This window comes from Carcharodon carcharias, chromosome 6, assembly GCF_017639515.1.
Source record: "Carcharodon carcharias isolate sCarCar2 chromosome 6, sCarCar2.pri, whole genome shotgun sequence".
Classification (NCBI taxonomy): domain Eukaryota; kingdom Metazoa; phylum Chordata; class Chondrichthyes; order Lamniformes; family Lamnidae; genus Carcharodon; species Carcharodon carcharias.
In genome coordinates, this window is record NC_054472.1 from 129,403,555 (window position 1) to 129,418,950 (window position 15,396).

Below are 15,396 nucleotides of genomic sequence, written 5' to 3' on the forward strand. Positions count from 1 at the left end.
TAAAAAAACTCAATTAAGTTACTTACATATGATTTCCCTTTAACAAATCCATACTGGCTTTCCTTAATTAATATACATTTGTCTGAGTGACTATATATATATATATATATATATAGTCTTGGCTTTTTGTTTCGAAATGGCTTTCCCACCGCCAAGGTTAAACTAACTGGTTTAACCTTGCACCTTTTTTTGAACAAGGGTGCAGATTCTGCAATTCACTAGTCCTTTGGCACCACCCATGTGCCCAAGGCAGTTTGGAAAATTATGGCCAATGCTTTCGCAATTTCCACCCTTACTTCCCTCAGTATCTTCAGATGCATCTGGTAACTTATCAACTTAAGTACAGCCAGCCTCTTTATTAATTTATAACCCATTCAGTGTCTCAATTACCTTTCACTGTGACTTTGGCAGACTCTTCTTCCTTGGTAAAAGACAGTTTCAGAGTGCTCATTCAATACTTCAGCCATGCCCTCTGACAATGTGCATAAATCCGCTTTTTGGTCTCTATTCAGTCCTATCCCTCTTTTTCCTACCTGTTCACAATTTTTTAATGTCCATCGAAGACTTTAGGATTCTTTTTGATAACTGCCAAATCTCCTCTTATACTCTCTTTGCTTGTTATTTCTCTTTACATTTCCTTTTGAACTTTCTACATTCAGCTTGGTTCTCAATTGTATTATCAACCTGTCATATGCATAAAAGCAAAATACGCGGATGTTGGAAATCTGAAACAAAAGCAGAAAATGCTGGAAAAACTCAGCAGGTCTAACAGCATCTGTGGAGAGAGGAACAGAGTTAACATTTTGAGTCCGTATGAAGGGTCTTATGATCACCGTCCCCTGAATGTTTCCCTTGACCCCACCTCAGTCCCCAGATCCAGCATTGCTTCCTTCCTCCTTGAGGGAAAAATTACGGATCTAGAAAATTCTCCTGAACATACCTCAGAAACTCTTTCCCCCTCTCTGACCTTTATACTATTACTATCCCAGTCTACACTGGAATAATTAAAGTCCTGTTATTACTATTGTAATTTCCTTGCAAAATTGTTCCTCTATATCTTTTCCAATAGTTGATGGCCTATAGAAACACCCGGTAGTGTAATGGTACCTCCATTGTTATTTAACTAACCAAATTGATTATGTTCTTGATTCCTTTAGGACAGCCTCTGCCTTCAATCAATACTGCACCTTTCCCCTTATCTTTCCTTCCCTATCTTCCCTGAACACCCTGTATCCGGGATTACTATGTACTGAGTACTCCCGTTTTTAGTGCCAGGCTGCTGTTATCGCCAAAAAATCATCATCCCACATGACTTTCTGCACCTGCAGCTTATCAACCATATTTACCATGCTCTGAAATTTACTTCTCATTTCTTTGTTTTCCGATTGTTGATTTTCAATAACATTCTACATTTTATTGGCGGTGGGAGTTGACCCTTCTGTTATTTTGAATATTGAGTTTCTACTATATTTCTTGCATCCAAAAAAGATTGTATAGGCTTGAACCATACTGCCTTATCTGTGAATTTGTTTGTTTTCCAGTTTGTAAAAGAAATGGACAATGAGGTGCGTCTACGATTGATGCAGTTTGTCACGGGGACCTGCCGTTTGCCATTAGGAGGATTTGCTGAGCTTCTGGGTAAGCATAACTGCTCCATTATTGTAACTTCTGTGGCTGGACTGCAGTTATGTCACTTCAACATCTAAATTAGTTTTGAAAGCTCTGATTTTGGTGTGTACAGACAAATTATCCAGTTTTATATTCAAGTTAAGAATATACTTGACTTAGAACTTCATTACAAATGATTTATCTTTTTATCTGAAACCTTTTAACTAGTAATTTCCATTTACAGAATAACATTATGCATTTTATGTTCACTTACTGTTTTAAACTGCCTGTAGTGTACAGGCTAACTGATGACATTAAGATTAAATGCTTTAATTGTAGGTTTCGCTGATATCCTTGCAGATCATTTATGCTCGCTGCTACCTTAGAGAATACTTAATTATTTTTCATTTCCATTTGTTATTCTGTTAATTTGTTGTTATTTGTTATTTTCTGCACTCCCTATGATCATTGCCTAATTAGATTGCCTGTATGTCCAATTCCTATACCTTTGCTGCACCAGCCACTAGAAGGTGTATGAGAGCGTCTAAGATTAACTTGTTCCCCAGTTTTCCTTCCCTTCAGCCTGCGCCTCCCATGAACAAACCTGACATTTGGAGGCAGATAGTTTTGTAGTTAAGGCAAATGTTGCTGCTAGCCTCTGACCCCACTCTGGCAAACTAGTGAAGACCATGGATGTGGGGTAGAAATGGAAGACATGGGGAAGGAAACATTGCAATTGGAAGATGAAGAAGTTGGGGTAGGAAAGTGGGGAGGATAAGAACAGATATTGCTGGTCATGCTCAGCAGGTCTGGCAGCATCTGTGTAGAGAAAAAGAGAGTTAATGTTTCAGGTCAAAGACCTTTCGCCAAGTGTGTTCTGATGAAAGTTCATCAACTGGAAACATTAACCCTTTTTCTCTCTACAAGTGCTGTTAGACCTCTGAGTATTTCTAGAATTTTCTATTTTTATTTCAGATTTCCAGAACTTGCAGTATTTTGCTTTTGTAATGGGAGGCTAAGAATTCATTTTTAAAGCATTCAAGAGATTAGCAAAATTAAACTCTGGGGAGCTTGGGCCAGTGAAGCTCAGGACCAGGGTAGGGGTGGTGCAAGGGATAAAGAGGGTGCAGTGCCGGTGGAATCAAAGCCTGGGTAGACCTGTACCATGGCTGTTAAGCACTTGTGTTCCTGGTAGGCAAGGGATTGAAGTATCTGAGTGCAATGTGGTTGACTCTTAATAGTCCTCTTAAGTAGCCACTCGATTGTCCTACTAGCACCTTCTCAAGAAAACAAGGGAAAGATAATTAATACCAGGCTCACTGGCAAAACCCACATGTTCAGTATGAATAAAATAATAGAAAAATTGTCATTTAATAAAGCAAGTTTCTGCTATTTTTGCAGAACTGCTTGGTATAGTAACATTGTGAAATATTTGTGTACACTACTTAGAATATACAAACTGAACTAAACTACATTCCTGTTTGGCGTAAAAATAAAACAGGAAAGGTGGCCAAACCATGGCTTATAAGGGAAATTAGAGATAGTATTAGATTCAAGGAAGAGGCATACAAATTGGCCAGAAAAAACAACAGACCTGAGGAATGGGAGCAGTTTAGAATTCAGCAAAGGTGGACCAAGGGATTCATTAAGAAGAGGAAAGCTTGCAGGGAACATAAAAACTGACTGTAAAAGTTTCTATAGGTATGTGAAGAGAAAAGGATTGATGAAGACAAATGTAGGTCCCTTATAATCAGAAACAGGGGAATTTATAATGGGGCACAAAGAAATGGCTGACCAACTAAATATATACTTTGGTTCTGTCTTCACAAAGGAAGAGACAAATAACATACCAGAAATGTTGGGGAACATAGGGTTTAATGAGAGGGAGGAACTGAAAGAAATCAGTAGTAGTAGGGAAATGGTGTTAGGGAAATTGATGGATTTTAAGGCCGCTAAATCTCCAGGGCCTGATAATCTACATACCAGAGTACTTAAGGAAGTGGCCCTAGAAATAGTGGATGCATTGGTGGTCATCTTCCGAGATTCTATAGACTCTGGAACAGTTCTTACAGATTGGAGGGTAGCTAACGTAACCCCACTATTTAAGAAGGGAGGTAGAGAGAAAACAGGGAATTATAGACCAGTCAGCCTGATGTCGGCAGTGGGGAAAATTCTAGAGTCCATTATAAAAGATTTAATAGCTGAGCACTTGGAAAACAGTGGCAGAATCGGACAGAGTCAGCATGGATTTATGAAAGGAAAATCATGCTTGACAACTCTACTGGGATTTTTCAAGGATGTGACTAGTAGAGTTGATGAGGGGGAACCAGTGGATGTGATTTATTTGGACTTTCAGAAGACAAAGTCCCACATAAGAGATTGACGTGTAAAATTAAAGTGCATGGGTTTGGGGATAGTGTATTGATATGGATAGAAAACTGGTTGGCAGACAGGAAACTAAGAGTAGGAATAAACAAGTCTTTTTCCGAATGGCAGGCAGTGACTAGTAGGGTGCCGGAGGGATCGGTGCTGGGACCTCAGCTATTCAGAATGTATATTAAAGATTTAGATGAGGGAAATAAATGTAATATCCCCAAATTTGCAATGACACAAAGCTGGGTGGAAGGAAGAGCTGTGAGGAGGATGTAGAGATGCTTCAGTGTGATTTGGACAAGCTGAGTGGGCAAATGCATGGCAGATGCAGTATAATGTGGATAAATGTGAGGTTATCCACTTTGGTAGCAAAAACAGGAAGGCAGATTATGATCGGAATGGCTATAAATTGAAAGGGGAATGTGCAACGAGACCTGGGTATCCTCGTACACCAGTTGCTGAAGGTAAGCATGCAGGTGCAGCAGATGGTAAAGAAGGTAAATGGTATGTTGGCCTTCATAGTAAGAGGATTTGAGTATAGAAGCAGGGATGTCTTGCTGCAATTATACAGAGCCTTGGTGAGACCACACCTGGAATATTGTGCAGTTTTGGTCTCCTTATCTGAAGAAGGATGTTCTTGCTATAGAGGGAGTGCAGTGAAGGTTTACCAGACTGATTCCTGGGATAGCAGGACTGACATATGAGAAGAGATTGTGTCAGTTAGGATTAAGTTCGCTGGACTTCAGAAGAATGAGGGGAGATCTCATAGAAACCTGTAAAATTCTAACAGGACTAGACAGAGTAGATGCAGGAAGGATGTTCCCAATGGTGGGGGAGCCCAGAACCAGGGGTCACAGTCTGAGGATATGGGGTAGACCATTTAGGACTGAATGAGGAGAAATTTCTTCACCCAGAGTGGTGAGCCTGTGGAATTTGCTACCACAGAAAATAGTTGAGGCCAAATAATTGTATGTTTTCAAGAAGGAGTTAGATATAGCTCTTGGGGCGAGAGGGATCAAAGGATATGGGGAGAAAGCGAGAGCAGGCTATTGAGTTGGATGATCAGCCATGATCATATTGAGTGGTGGAGCAGGCTCGACAGGCTGAATAGCCTACTCCTGCTCCTATTTTCTATGTTTCAACATTCTTTCCCACTTATTTTATTGTCTGAAAATGTTTAACCTTGCATGGCAACGTAAAATCTTGACAAAGCTGTTTGGTTGATTAGCCGGTGATGATTATTGATTATTTCAAACAGGGAGTAATGGTCCTCAAAAGTTTTGCATTGAAAAGGTTGGTAAAGAAACATGGCTCCCCAGAAGTCATACTTGGTGAGTGATGATCGGAACCTTAACCATCTTTATTTGTGGGAGGAATATCCATGGTTTTAAATCTGCACTGTGCTTTGATGTAATGTCTTCATAAATTTTAAATCCTAGACTGCCTGCTGGTCCAGCAGAGAAATGCTAATTACTCTAGAATAGCCATTTTATTATCTTAGTTTCCATGTCCCAGATTGGGAGCCCAAGATATAAACAATGTTACCATAAGCATGACCAAAACTTAACCTGTCTATTGCTTCTCTCCTCTGTAAGGTCGTCAGTGCAATCAGTGTGTTTATGACAATAGTTTTGCTTCTCACCCCAGCACCAGCACCTGCAGAATATTGCAAAGTTCCTATGGCACCTGCTGATCCTTGGTAACTTAACCTGCAAAGGATCAAACCAGCCAGTGACACCCAACTCCAACATTCCACCATATTCTCTTTCAACCATAACTTTTGAACTCCTCTCAGCCTTCTGAAATCAAGTTGTGGATGATGTAAAATCTCTTCTAACTGCAAAGTGGGTAAACTGAGGTCATTATTTGTAGCCTTTGACACTATCTGCCCCCTCCCTGCCAGTTAACTGTCTAAGGCTGAACCAGGGTTGAAACCATAGAATACTGTTCAAGATTCATGTCTTATCCTTAAAGACTACTTGCTTCTACCTCTGCAGCATACCTGCCCTTGTTTCACCCCCACATGCTGACACTTTTTAATTACTTACCTCTAGATTTGGTTTTCCAATTTCTGTGCATTCTATTCATTAGGAGTCCATGTCCTATTCCATACCAAGTCCATCATAGAATAGTTCAACACTGAACCCCTACCCCACCCCCACTAGGGCTATCTGTCACTTGCTCATCCTGCTTTCTACCCTTAATGTCACCATTGGCACATTCCATAGCTAATATCACCACCATCAACACCCCTTTGTCCTTTTGTCTGACATCTTTGGCAATCTCTTCTTTGCCTCCACCTATCACTGGCCCTCTATCTAGCTCTACCTGTCAGCTTATATTTCATCTCATTTCTATTTTTCCTTAGTTCTGATGAAGAGTCATATGGACTCGAAACGTTAACTGTATTCCTCTCCGCAGATGCTGTCAGACCTGCTGAGTTTTTCCAACTACTTTTGTTTTAGTTCAACACTGAAGGTCATTTGGTCCATTGAATTGGTGCCAGCTCTTTAGAGCAATTCAGTTAGTCCCAATTCCATGATTATTTTCTATATCAGTGCGATTTGTTCTCCTTTAAGTATTTATCCAGTTTCCTTTTGAAGGGTACTGTTGAAATGTACCCACCACCTGATATTTCAAATCCAAATCACTCATTACATAAAAAGGTTTTCCTCGGGTTGTCTCTGGTTTTTTTGCCAATCATCTTGAATCTGTGCCAAGATTTTATCCTTAATTAAAATCCTTTCGTGATTTTACACATCTCTGTCAAATCTCCACTTGGTCTTCTCTGCCCTAAGGAGAACAACATCATCTCCAATCTAACCACAAAACTGTAATCTCTCACTTCTGGCACCATTCTAGTAAATCTCTTCTGTGCCCTCCCCATCGCATTTTTGTCCTTTCTAAATGGCAGTGCCCAGATTTGAACACACTACTCCAACTGGGACCAAACAAATGTTTTATATAGATTTAACATAACTTCTTGGCTCTACTCTATGCCTCTATTTATAAAGTCCAAAATCCCATATGCTTTATTAATTGGTTTAACATGTCCTGAATCCCCTTTAAAATTGTAACATTTATCTTGAATTGCCTTTCCTCATGCTTTCCACCAAAATGTGTCAGCTCACACTTTTGTGCTTCAAATGTCTTCTGGCTTCTTTTTAACAATTGCTAATTGTTAAAACATGCTTCCCAATTTCATGTCATCTACAAATTTTGAAATTATATTAAGTACTCCAAATCTTTAAATATATCAAAAAATAACTGGTTTTGATATTAAACCCTGAGGAACACCTCTGTATATCTGTCCCCCCACCCCCCCACCACACCCCAGTCCAAAAATAGACATTCACCACAACTCTTTTTTTTCCTCCTAGCTAATTTTGTATCCATGGTGTTGCTGCCCTTTTTATTCTGTGGGCTTCAATTTTGGTAACAAGCCTATTATGTGGGACTTTATCAAACACTTGTTATCTCCATACTTACTAAATGCATCGGTGCTTTGTCCCATAAGGATTGAATTTAAAGTATTTCTCTTCAAATCCTTCCATGACCTTTCCCCTCCCACTTTTCCATGCCTTTCAGTTTGCTGGCATTCCCCTCCTGTCACTCCATAACAGGTCAGTTTCTTCCTGTGAAGTTCCATCCCTCTTCATTTCTCTTTTCATGTTTCAAAACCTTCACACAAATCTTTTTGACCCAAGCTTTTAGTCATCTCCCTAACTCTTGCACCACGACTTGCCTTTATTCTTTTATCTATATTTTCCTACTCTATAAATTTCCATGGAATATTTTCTGCATTAAAGGTGCTACATAAATGCAAGTTAATGTATTTAACAGAATAAAATGCCAGAGGTAGCTTTCATTTCAAAAAATGTACACCTCTTAGCCCCATTCTATTGTTCTAGCTTTACTTTTATCTTCTATCTTGGGCACATATATTTCTTTTAACCTGCCACCCAGATCCTACTAATATAAAAAGAGAAAATACTGGAAATACTCAGTTTCTCTCTCCACAGATGCTCCCTGACCTAAGTAAATATTTCAGGTCAATGATTTTTCTGATAAACAAGGCACTGGTTGCATGATTATATTTATGTCAAACAGCAAGAAATGATAGTCAAATAATTGTTTTACCCATATTATCAATAGCCTATTCACACTTGGATATAACATTATCACAGCAATAATTAATACTTTCAAAACTCAGATTTATTTTTGTTTCTCTGCTCCTTGTTCAGAGTGATATGAACGCCTGGGACAGAAGGTGTAGAATACAGTTTCATATTTTGCTATTGTTGTGTCATAAGCACACATTGGTCAGATACGGCACAGCAGCGGCAAAACTCAGTTCTGTACTAACTCTATCCTTTAGCTCTGACCTCAAAAGAACTAAGCTTCCCTCCATTTATATGATTTCTGTTTTCCACATTTTTTTAGTTTCTCTAGTTATGGGCTGCTTTAGCCAGGAGAAATATGTCTTTTGTTGTATCAGTTGCTGCAAAATGTAAATAGTGGTCCAAGAGATACAGAAACATGCTGGGTCACCCAGTACCGAGAAAAAGAATAGGAATTCTGCAGCAGGTTCTGTGGTAAACCTGTAATTTGACTGATTTGAAATTTACTCAGAACATCTACATGATGGTGTTTAAATTGAACCAAATTTTCATTGACCTACATGTGTTCTTTGACAGCTTTAATCGTTTGGACTTGCCGCCTTACAAAAGCTATGAACAGTTGAAAGAGAAACTGCTTTTTGCAATCGAAGAAACTGAAGGATTTGGGCAGGAATAAATCACATATTCTTGATGACATCACAATGTACTCTTGTTTCATGTCCAACCATCTACAGTTGCACAGATGCCTACCATTGTATATAAGCTATTTGCCTAGAGAAGTAATTTACTTCTGGAATCCTATAGAACTGAGCTGCTTTTCTTCCTGAATCATTATGCAAATTTGTCTTGAACCACACACAGTATTTTACATACCTGTGTTTTCCCTTAAAATGAGTGTCTTGGAAAAAACAGTTTGGCTGCTTTCTGAAACATAGAATGATTTTTTTAAAAACAGAAACAGCTGGAATATCATTGGCTCTAGTTTTATAGAGCTTACTTGAGATCTGGTAGGTGTGCTGTTAGGCCCCCTTAGAGTTGCATCTTCCAGAAGAAAAAACATGCCCTATTGATCAGTTTCCACTGATGTAACAAATCTGCCAGGGTTATTTCTCGCATGGCTGTCACTAAAGTATTTAAGGCTTATGCCAAACACTGTCAAATATCTAGAATTAATGCTGCTGGCTTGTTGAGATCATAATATGTGTAAATGCTGACATGAGGTTTTCTTTTACTTCCTTGTTGTGTTATTGCTGTTTATGTATGTTCCGTGTATAGCAGACTGAAAAAAGGAAAGCAAAAGTACTGGGTAGTATCCCATAATATTAATGTAATTTTATATACAAGAAGCTAATGTGGACAATTTTCACAGTAATTATGCAAAATATTACCTCTGCTGCTTTTATGTTCAGCCTTTTGGAGAGTTACATTTATCAATCAGGAATAAAAAAAATATAAATCAAATATAAGTTTTGCACATTGTAAGGAATGTTGTGTAATTAGTTTTCCCATTGCAATGTTATACATGCTGTTTTTTAATGGCTGTTGTGTAAATTGCATTCTGTGCATAGGTTTGATTTCTTTTTCTGTCTTTGAAGTATAATTTCTAATATAGGCCTTCATTCTTCTAGAAATATCAAGTGATTTATTTTTTTTCTTAAATGCAGAAGTTTCAAAAACATGTAATAAAATGATTTTAAAATAGTTTCACCAGTATTGAGGGCATTTACTTAATTACATGTAACAAAAATCTATTTAAAAATAATTGTGAATTATATGGAACTGCAACTTCTAACACACCGTGCTTCCTTGCAGTGAATGGGGGATATGGACATTGAAATGTAACATTTGTAATGCTTTAAATTTAAACATTGTAAATTCCATTAAAGTTTTTAATTTGTACAAGTTTTGTAAATACTTGAGTTTGGTCAGTTTTTCCCATTGCAATTTTAAAAAAAAATTTTGTCACAGAAAAAAAATTGTAGTAAGCAGAACTGATCAGTTGGTATCATTACCTAAATAGGTGGTTGCTGCTGTGGTAGATCAGGATTACCACCTAAACTTTAATTTTTCTTCTGTCAGGTGCTCAAGATCAAAACTTTCTCTTAAAACTCCATTAGTAATTACAGGTAGAAAGATTGCTGACTTTTTCTCTTTAATGTATATTTATCTTTTCTTGGATTGTTTTCTCCTATCTGAAAGCCTTTCTGTCAAAATGTTGTATGAGTAGTTCTAGACCACACAATGTACTAAATAATTTAAAACCATAAGATTGAACGATAGAATGGATTGACTGTCAGTGGGGTTGCTGGTGATCCATTTCATGTGAAGTTTGGGATACATCTTTTCATAGATTTTTTTTTTTGGAAACCTGAATATTGAAAGTGCATCTCTGCACTCAAGTCAATATATGATGTCATTTTTCCTTTGTTTTCAGTGGCAGTGCACATTGCACCACTTTTCTATTGAGGCAAAAACTAGAACTGAGTAGTTCTATAATTCTACTTCACTGCCTATTTGCTCATTGAGTTATTTACTACACAATTTGTGTTTTACACATATACAATAGCACAAAAGGTACATGAGAATATATATTATATATAAACACTTTATTTGGTTAATGCTGTGTCAGGCCTGTACAATTTCATCATGTAGAATTCTTTTGTGATTAACATTTAATAAAAATCCTTTTAATTTACTGGATGTTGTGAGAAATCAAATAATTTATTTTTCAAAATTAATCTTGCAACACAATTCACTGGTCATCTGCCTTAATGGACTAGATTGGTTTGAGACGGTGCTCAACCCCGTTTGATCGACTTCAATAATTCTGTAGCTTCTTTTTGAACCTACAAATAGGAGGAAAAATTGTTTGATTGACCACAATTGCTGTAAAAAAACTGTCATACGTCAAATTAATAGAGATAGTGTTATAAATTAAAAACAAACTTCTGATTGAACAGAGCACACCAGGAAGAATTTAATAAAATTGCATTGACTAATTTGATCACTTTATAGAAAAAAAATTTGCTACATTGTTATGCAAATTAATTCACCAGGCTCCTGTTTGAAAATGGCCTCAAGATTCTGTGAAACATTTTGCACTTCCGATGTATATACTTGCTTCTAACCCACACGAGAGGCAGTTTTCAAGGCTACCTCTGGTTACAAAAAATGCAGCTCGTGAAGCTGTCTCCTCTGGACTCTATAGTTCTTCAGACATCAGAAGTTCCAGCAGCCCAAAAAGTAATTGTGAAACACTGAATTTTAAACAACTAGCTAGAATTCAAAAGGCTAAAAATTTGATGTGCAATTAATCCATGTGCAAACTTTGATGTTCCAGCTCATTTCCACAATTGTGGCTTGCAGCCCAGTAGTAAACACTGCTGAGTGGTTGTATGTTCAACATGAATCTCCAGTTCATGGAGGTTACCACAATTAAAGTCAGTCTGACTGCAGCAGCATTTAACTGGCTGGGAAATATTAGAAGCAGGAAGAAATCCCGAGTTATGGTGCAGCAGGCCAGAGAGGGGGTTCCTAGTTCTCGGATACAGAACTGAAAACCGTAATGGAGTAGGTTGAAAGGAGAGGGACAAGCTATCTGCAGGAGGCCGTCCAGACAGAAATAGTGAAGGCAGTAGGAACAGAAAGCCATGGAAGTCAATGCCAGAAATCTGGCCCTGAGCATCAGGACATAGTGCCTGAAGACTTCATCAAAAAGTGATGGAAGGGTCATCGACAGTCAGCAATAATCTGCTCACCTCATTACAGCCTTAGTCCTAACAGACAAAAGAGCTGAACTCGAGGTGAGGCGAGAGCGACTGCCCCTGACATCAAGGCAGCATTTGACAGAGTGTGACATCAGGGAATCCTGGGAAAATTCTCCGTGGTAGGAGTCATACCTAGCACAAAGGAAGATGGTTGTAGTTGTTGGAGGTCAATCATCACAATCCCAGGACATGACTGGTGGAGTTCCTCAGGGTAGTGTCCTTGACCCAACCATCTTCAGCTGCTTCACCAATGATCTTCCCTCCATCATAAGGTCAGAAATGGGGATGCTCACAGACAATTGCAGAATATTCAGCACCATTTGTGATAACTGTGATAACAGGCTATTTGTAGCAAGACCAGGCAACATTCAGGCTTGGAATTAAGCGGCAAGTATTCTTTGTGTCACACAAGTGCCAAGCAATGACCATCTCCAACGAGAGAGAATCCAACCATCTTCCCTTGACATTCAATGACATTACCAACCATCAACCTGCTGGGGGTTACCATTGACAAGAAACTGAACTGGACCAGCCCTATAAATACTGCGGCTACAAGGGCTGGTCAGAGGCTAGGAATCCTGTGGTGAGTAACTCAACCCCTGACTCCCCAAAGCTCATCCACCACCTACAAGGCACGAGTCAGGAGTGTGATGGAATACTCTCCACTTGCCTAGATGAGTGCAGCTCCAACAAAACTCAAGAAGCTCGACACCATCCAGGACACAACAGCCCGCTTGACTTGCACCCCATCCACTACCTTCAATATTCACTCCCTCTACCACTGATGCACAGTGGCAGTAGTGTGTACCATCTACAAGATGCACTGCGCAACTCACCAAGGCTCCTTCAACAGCACCTTTCAAACCAATGACCTATCACCTAGAAGGACAAAGGCAGCAAATGCATGGGAACACCACCATCTGCAAGTTTCCCTCCAAGCGCACACCATCCTGACTTGGAACTATTATCGCCATTCCTTCACTGTCACTGGGTCAAAATCCTGGAACTCTCTCCCGAACAGCACTGTGGGTATAGCTACACCACATAGACTGCAGCGGTTCAAGAAGGCAGCTCACCACCACCTTAAGGGTAATCAGGGATGCACACATCCCGTGAAAGAGTAAAAAGAGGTTCAATAACCTCACAAGGGGTCAAGGTCAGTAAATACATCTTCAAATGACATACCAATAACTGTACCACCAACCTCTCTCCCTGCTCAATGCAACACACCCACATCACTCATCTATCAACAATCTCCAGTAATAAGGACTCAGCTGAATAGTTGGCAGACACATCATCCAAACATATTGCAACACATTCAGTGATATGCATGCTTTTGGAAGAACAAAGTGGCTGACAATAGATGGCACCAGGAGCAAACTGGTGAGGGATAGGCCTGGATGCACATGCTGATCCCCATGGAGTAAATGGTGCTACAGATAAGGCCATTCAGCATAATATATTCCTGCCTCGTGTACCTTCTCAAATTCCACTTCACCCTCATATACAATCTGGTAATGATATACAAGCTGCAGATGGTGTAACCATGCACCTGTTGCTTTCACCCTGTCCTCTTGCCCCAACCCTCCCCTTACGCGTTTACGCTTTCAGATCTCTTAGATCTGCTGTCTGGCCAGCCAGTGATGTCAGAGGGTGAAGGCCCATAAGAAAAGAGATGTCTCGGAAAGAAACATCATCACTTTACCTTACACTCACAATGACCAGTTCAGATACTGTCACTGCACATATCTTAAGGTAGTTTAGAGGAGGAAGCTGCATGTGGTGAGTCACTGGACATAAGTGGGTTGCAGCCAGGCCAGGGGTGGATAGCTCATGTACCAGCTCACCAGGGTCAAGGTCACAGATAGAGTTCTGCTGCAGAGGACTTAGATGTGGACTTTGCTGGGGTGCTGTACAGGAAAAGGCTGATGGCCATGCACACAAAAGCTTGGTGCATTGGGAAGTCTGCCAGTGAGCCTCGTGCCAATGACAAGAAACATACAGTCTAGCTCCAACATGGCACAGTGTTTGCACAGAGTTGGGAGCCCATCCTTTCAGGGACGAAGGGCCAACTCCATGAGAATCCTTGCAGACCTCAGTGATGCAACGTCTGATAGCAAACATCTCAGCTCCTAATACAGCATAAGCAGAAGCCACGCAACATCTCAGTGCTGCCACGCAACTCAGACTGGTGTCATGCAATCTCTACTTGTTGCCCTGCAAGCCATGCTTTGTACCATGCAGGCTCAGACTGTGACTCAGACATCATAGCTGTGGATAACAGTCCTCAAAAGGGTCTTTCAATAGTCCAGCCATCTGAGCACCAGCAGATTATTCGGATTGCTGAGGTGGTGGCCCAAGGAAATGGCAGTGATTCCTTTCTTTGGGAACCTGATGTCCTTTCTCAGGATGACTGCATTTGTGCTCATAGCACTGCCATTCCATCTCTGCCCCTCTTGTTGCTTACCAGTCAGCAGCCCAGACGTCTCCTCGCAGAGTCCAAAGCTGGGCCCTCAAGGCCCAGAGATGCTCAAAAGCATCCTAAGAGGCCATCCTAAGAGCCCATTGAATGTCAGCAGCCATCCACCAGTCCTGCTGCAGCCACAGGAGTAACACTGTATAAGAGCAGTAGACCAGGCAAAGGTACATGGATAACAGGTACAAGGATCACTTGTTGAGTTCGTATGGAGTATTGCTTGACAAAGTTGGTATGGGATGGTTGTTTTGTGGTGTCTTTTACTTCTGGATTTTGGCCAATAAGACACTGTGAGGGCAAGGTGGAAAAGCACTAAGCAACAAGGATCTGAAGAACAAGGGAACTGGAGAGTGTTATGCCCCATGGACAGCACAGCCAGACCGAAAATCCTAGTAATCTGTCACTCCATGCCTCTTCATCTTCAGGTGCTCGTTGAAGTCCTTGATAGTGGCAAGGGCTATGCCCTATGATAGCCAGGTTTTGAAGGACATGAAAGTCCACCATAATGCAGAACTGAAGGCCTTCCCCCTTCCTGTCCAGGCAACAGAATCATTACTTCAGCTTGTTCATGGTCTGTGCTACAATATTCCTGGTTGCAGCATAGCCCCCATTGTATGAGCACTGGCCTTGAGTGATGGGGTTGCTGAGGAGAGTCATCAGCTACAATGAGTAGCTCTTGTCACCAAGTGGCTATCCTCTGGCTTGACATGGGCCAGGATTTTCCAGTCAATCGTGGCGGGGCCCACCGCGGGAGATTTGGTGGCCCAGCCAAAAGTCCATTGACTTTCAGTGGGACTGGACAATGCTGGCGGTGCGGTGGGCGGGGCCACAAAATCCTGCCCTTAGTCTCGAAGATTGCTGGAACTGAGGATTGGCACAGGACGAAAGCACCATGCCTGCTGCCAGTATAGTTGGAATTCACCAACATGATGTTTTGGGTGTGGTCACGTACTAACTGCACACTGAGTGAGTGGTACTCTTCATGCTTTCAGTACAAGGCCACGAGTGTGACCCTGATGGCTCCTGGCAAAGCCACAAGCCCACTCCTACT

The 15,396-nt window shown here is 40.5% G+C and overlaps 2 protein-coding genes across 9 annotated transcripts in view; one reads left to right on the plus strand and one right to left on the minus strand.

The window, feature by feature from the left end:
• The window catches only part of LOC121278672 (NEDD4-like E3 ubiquitin-protein ligase WWP1), a 197,276-nt gene extending 187,275 nt beyond the window's left edge, over positions 1–10,001 (plus strand). For 4 of the 5 annotated variants that reach the window (XM_041188993.1, XM_041188990.1, XM_041188992.1 and 1 more), the window contains exons 22-24: positions 1,542–1,638; positions 5,240–5,312; positions 8,679–10,001. In XM_041188993.1, the coding sequence (XP_041044927.1) occupies positions 1,542–1,638; positions 5,240–5,312; positions 8,679–8,778 (270 nt within the window). In that variant the 3' untranslated portion in view covers positions 8,779–10,001. The remainder of the gene's footprint in view (positions 1–1,541; positions 1,639–5,239; positions 5,313–8,678) is intronic. The other variant, XM_041188994.1, reaches the window with a different exon arrangement.
• Positions 10,002–10,696: 695 nt separating this feature from the next.
• The window catches only part of rmdn1 (regulator of microtubule dynamics 1), a 46,356-nt gene continuing 41,656 nt past the window's right edge, over positions 10,697–15,396 (minus strand). For all 4 annotated transcript variants that reach the window (XM_041188998.1, XM_041188999.1, XM_041188996.1 and 1 more), the window contains exon 10: positions 10,697–10,948. In XM_041188998.1, coding sequence (XP_041044932.1) covers positions 10,901–10,948 — 48 coding nt within the window. In that variant the 3' untranslated portion in view covers positions 10,697–10,900. The remainder of the gene's footprint in view (positions 10,949–15,396) is intronic.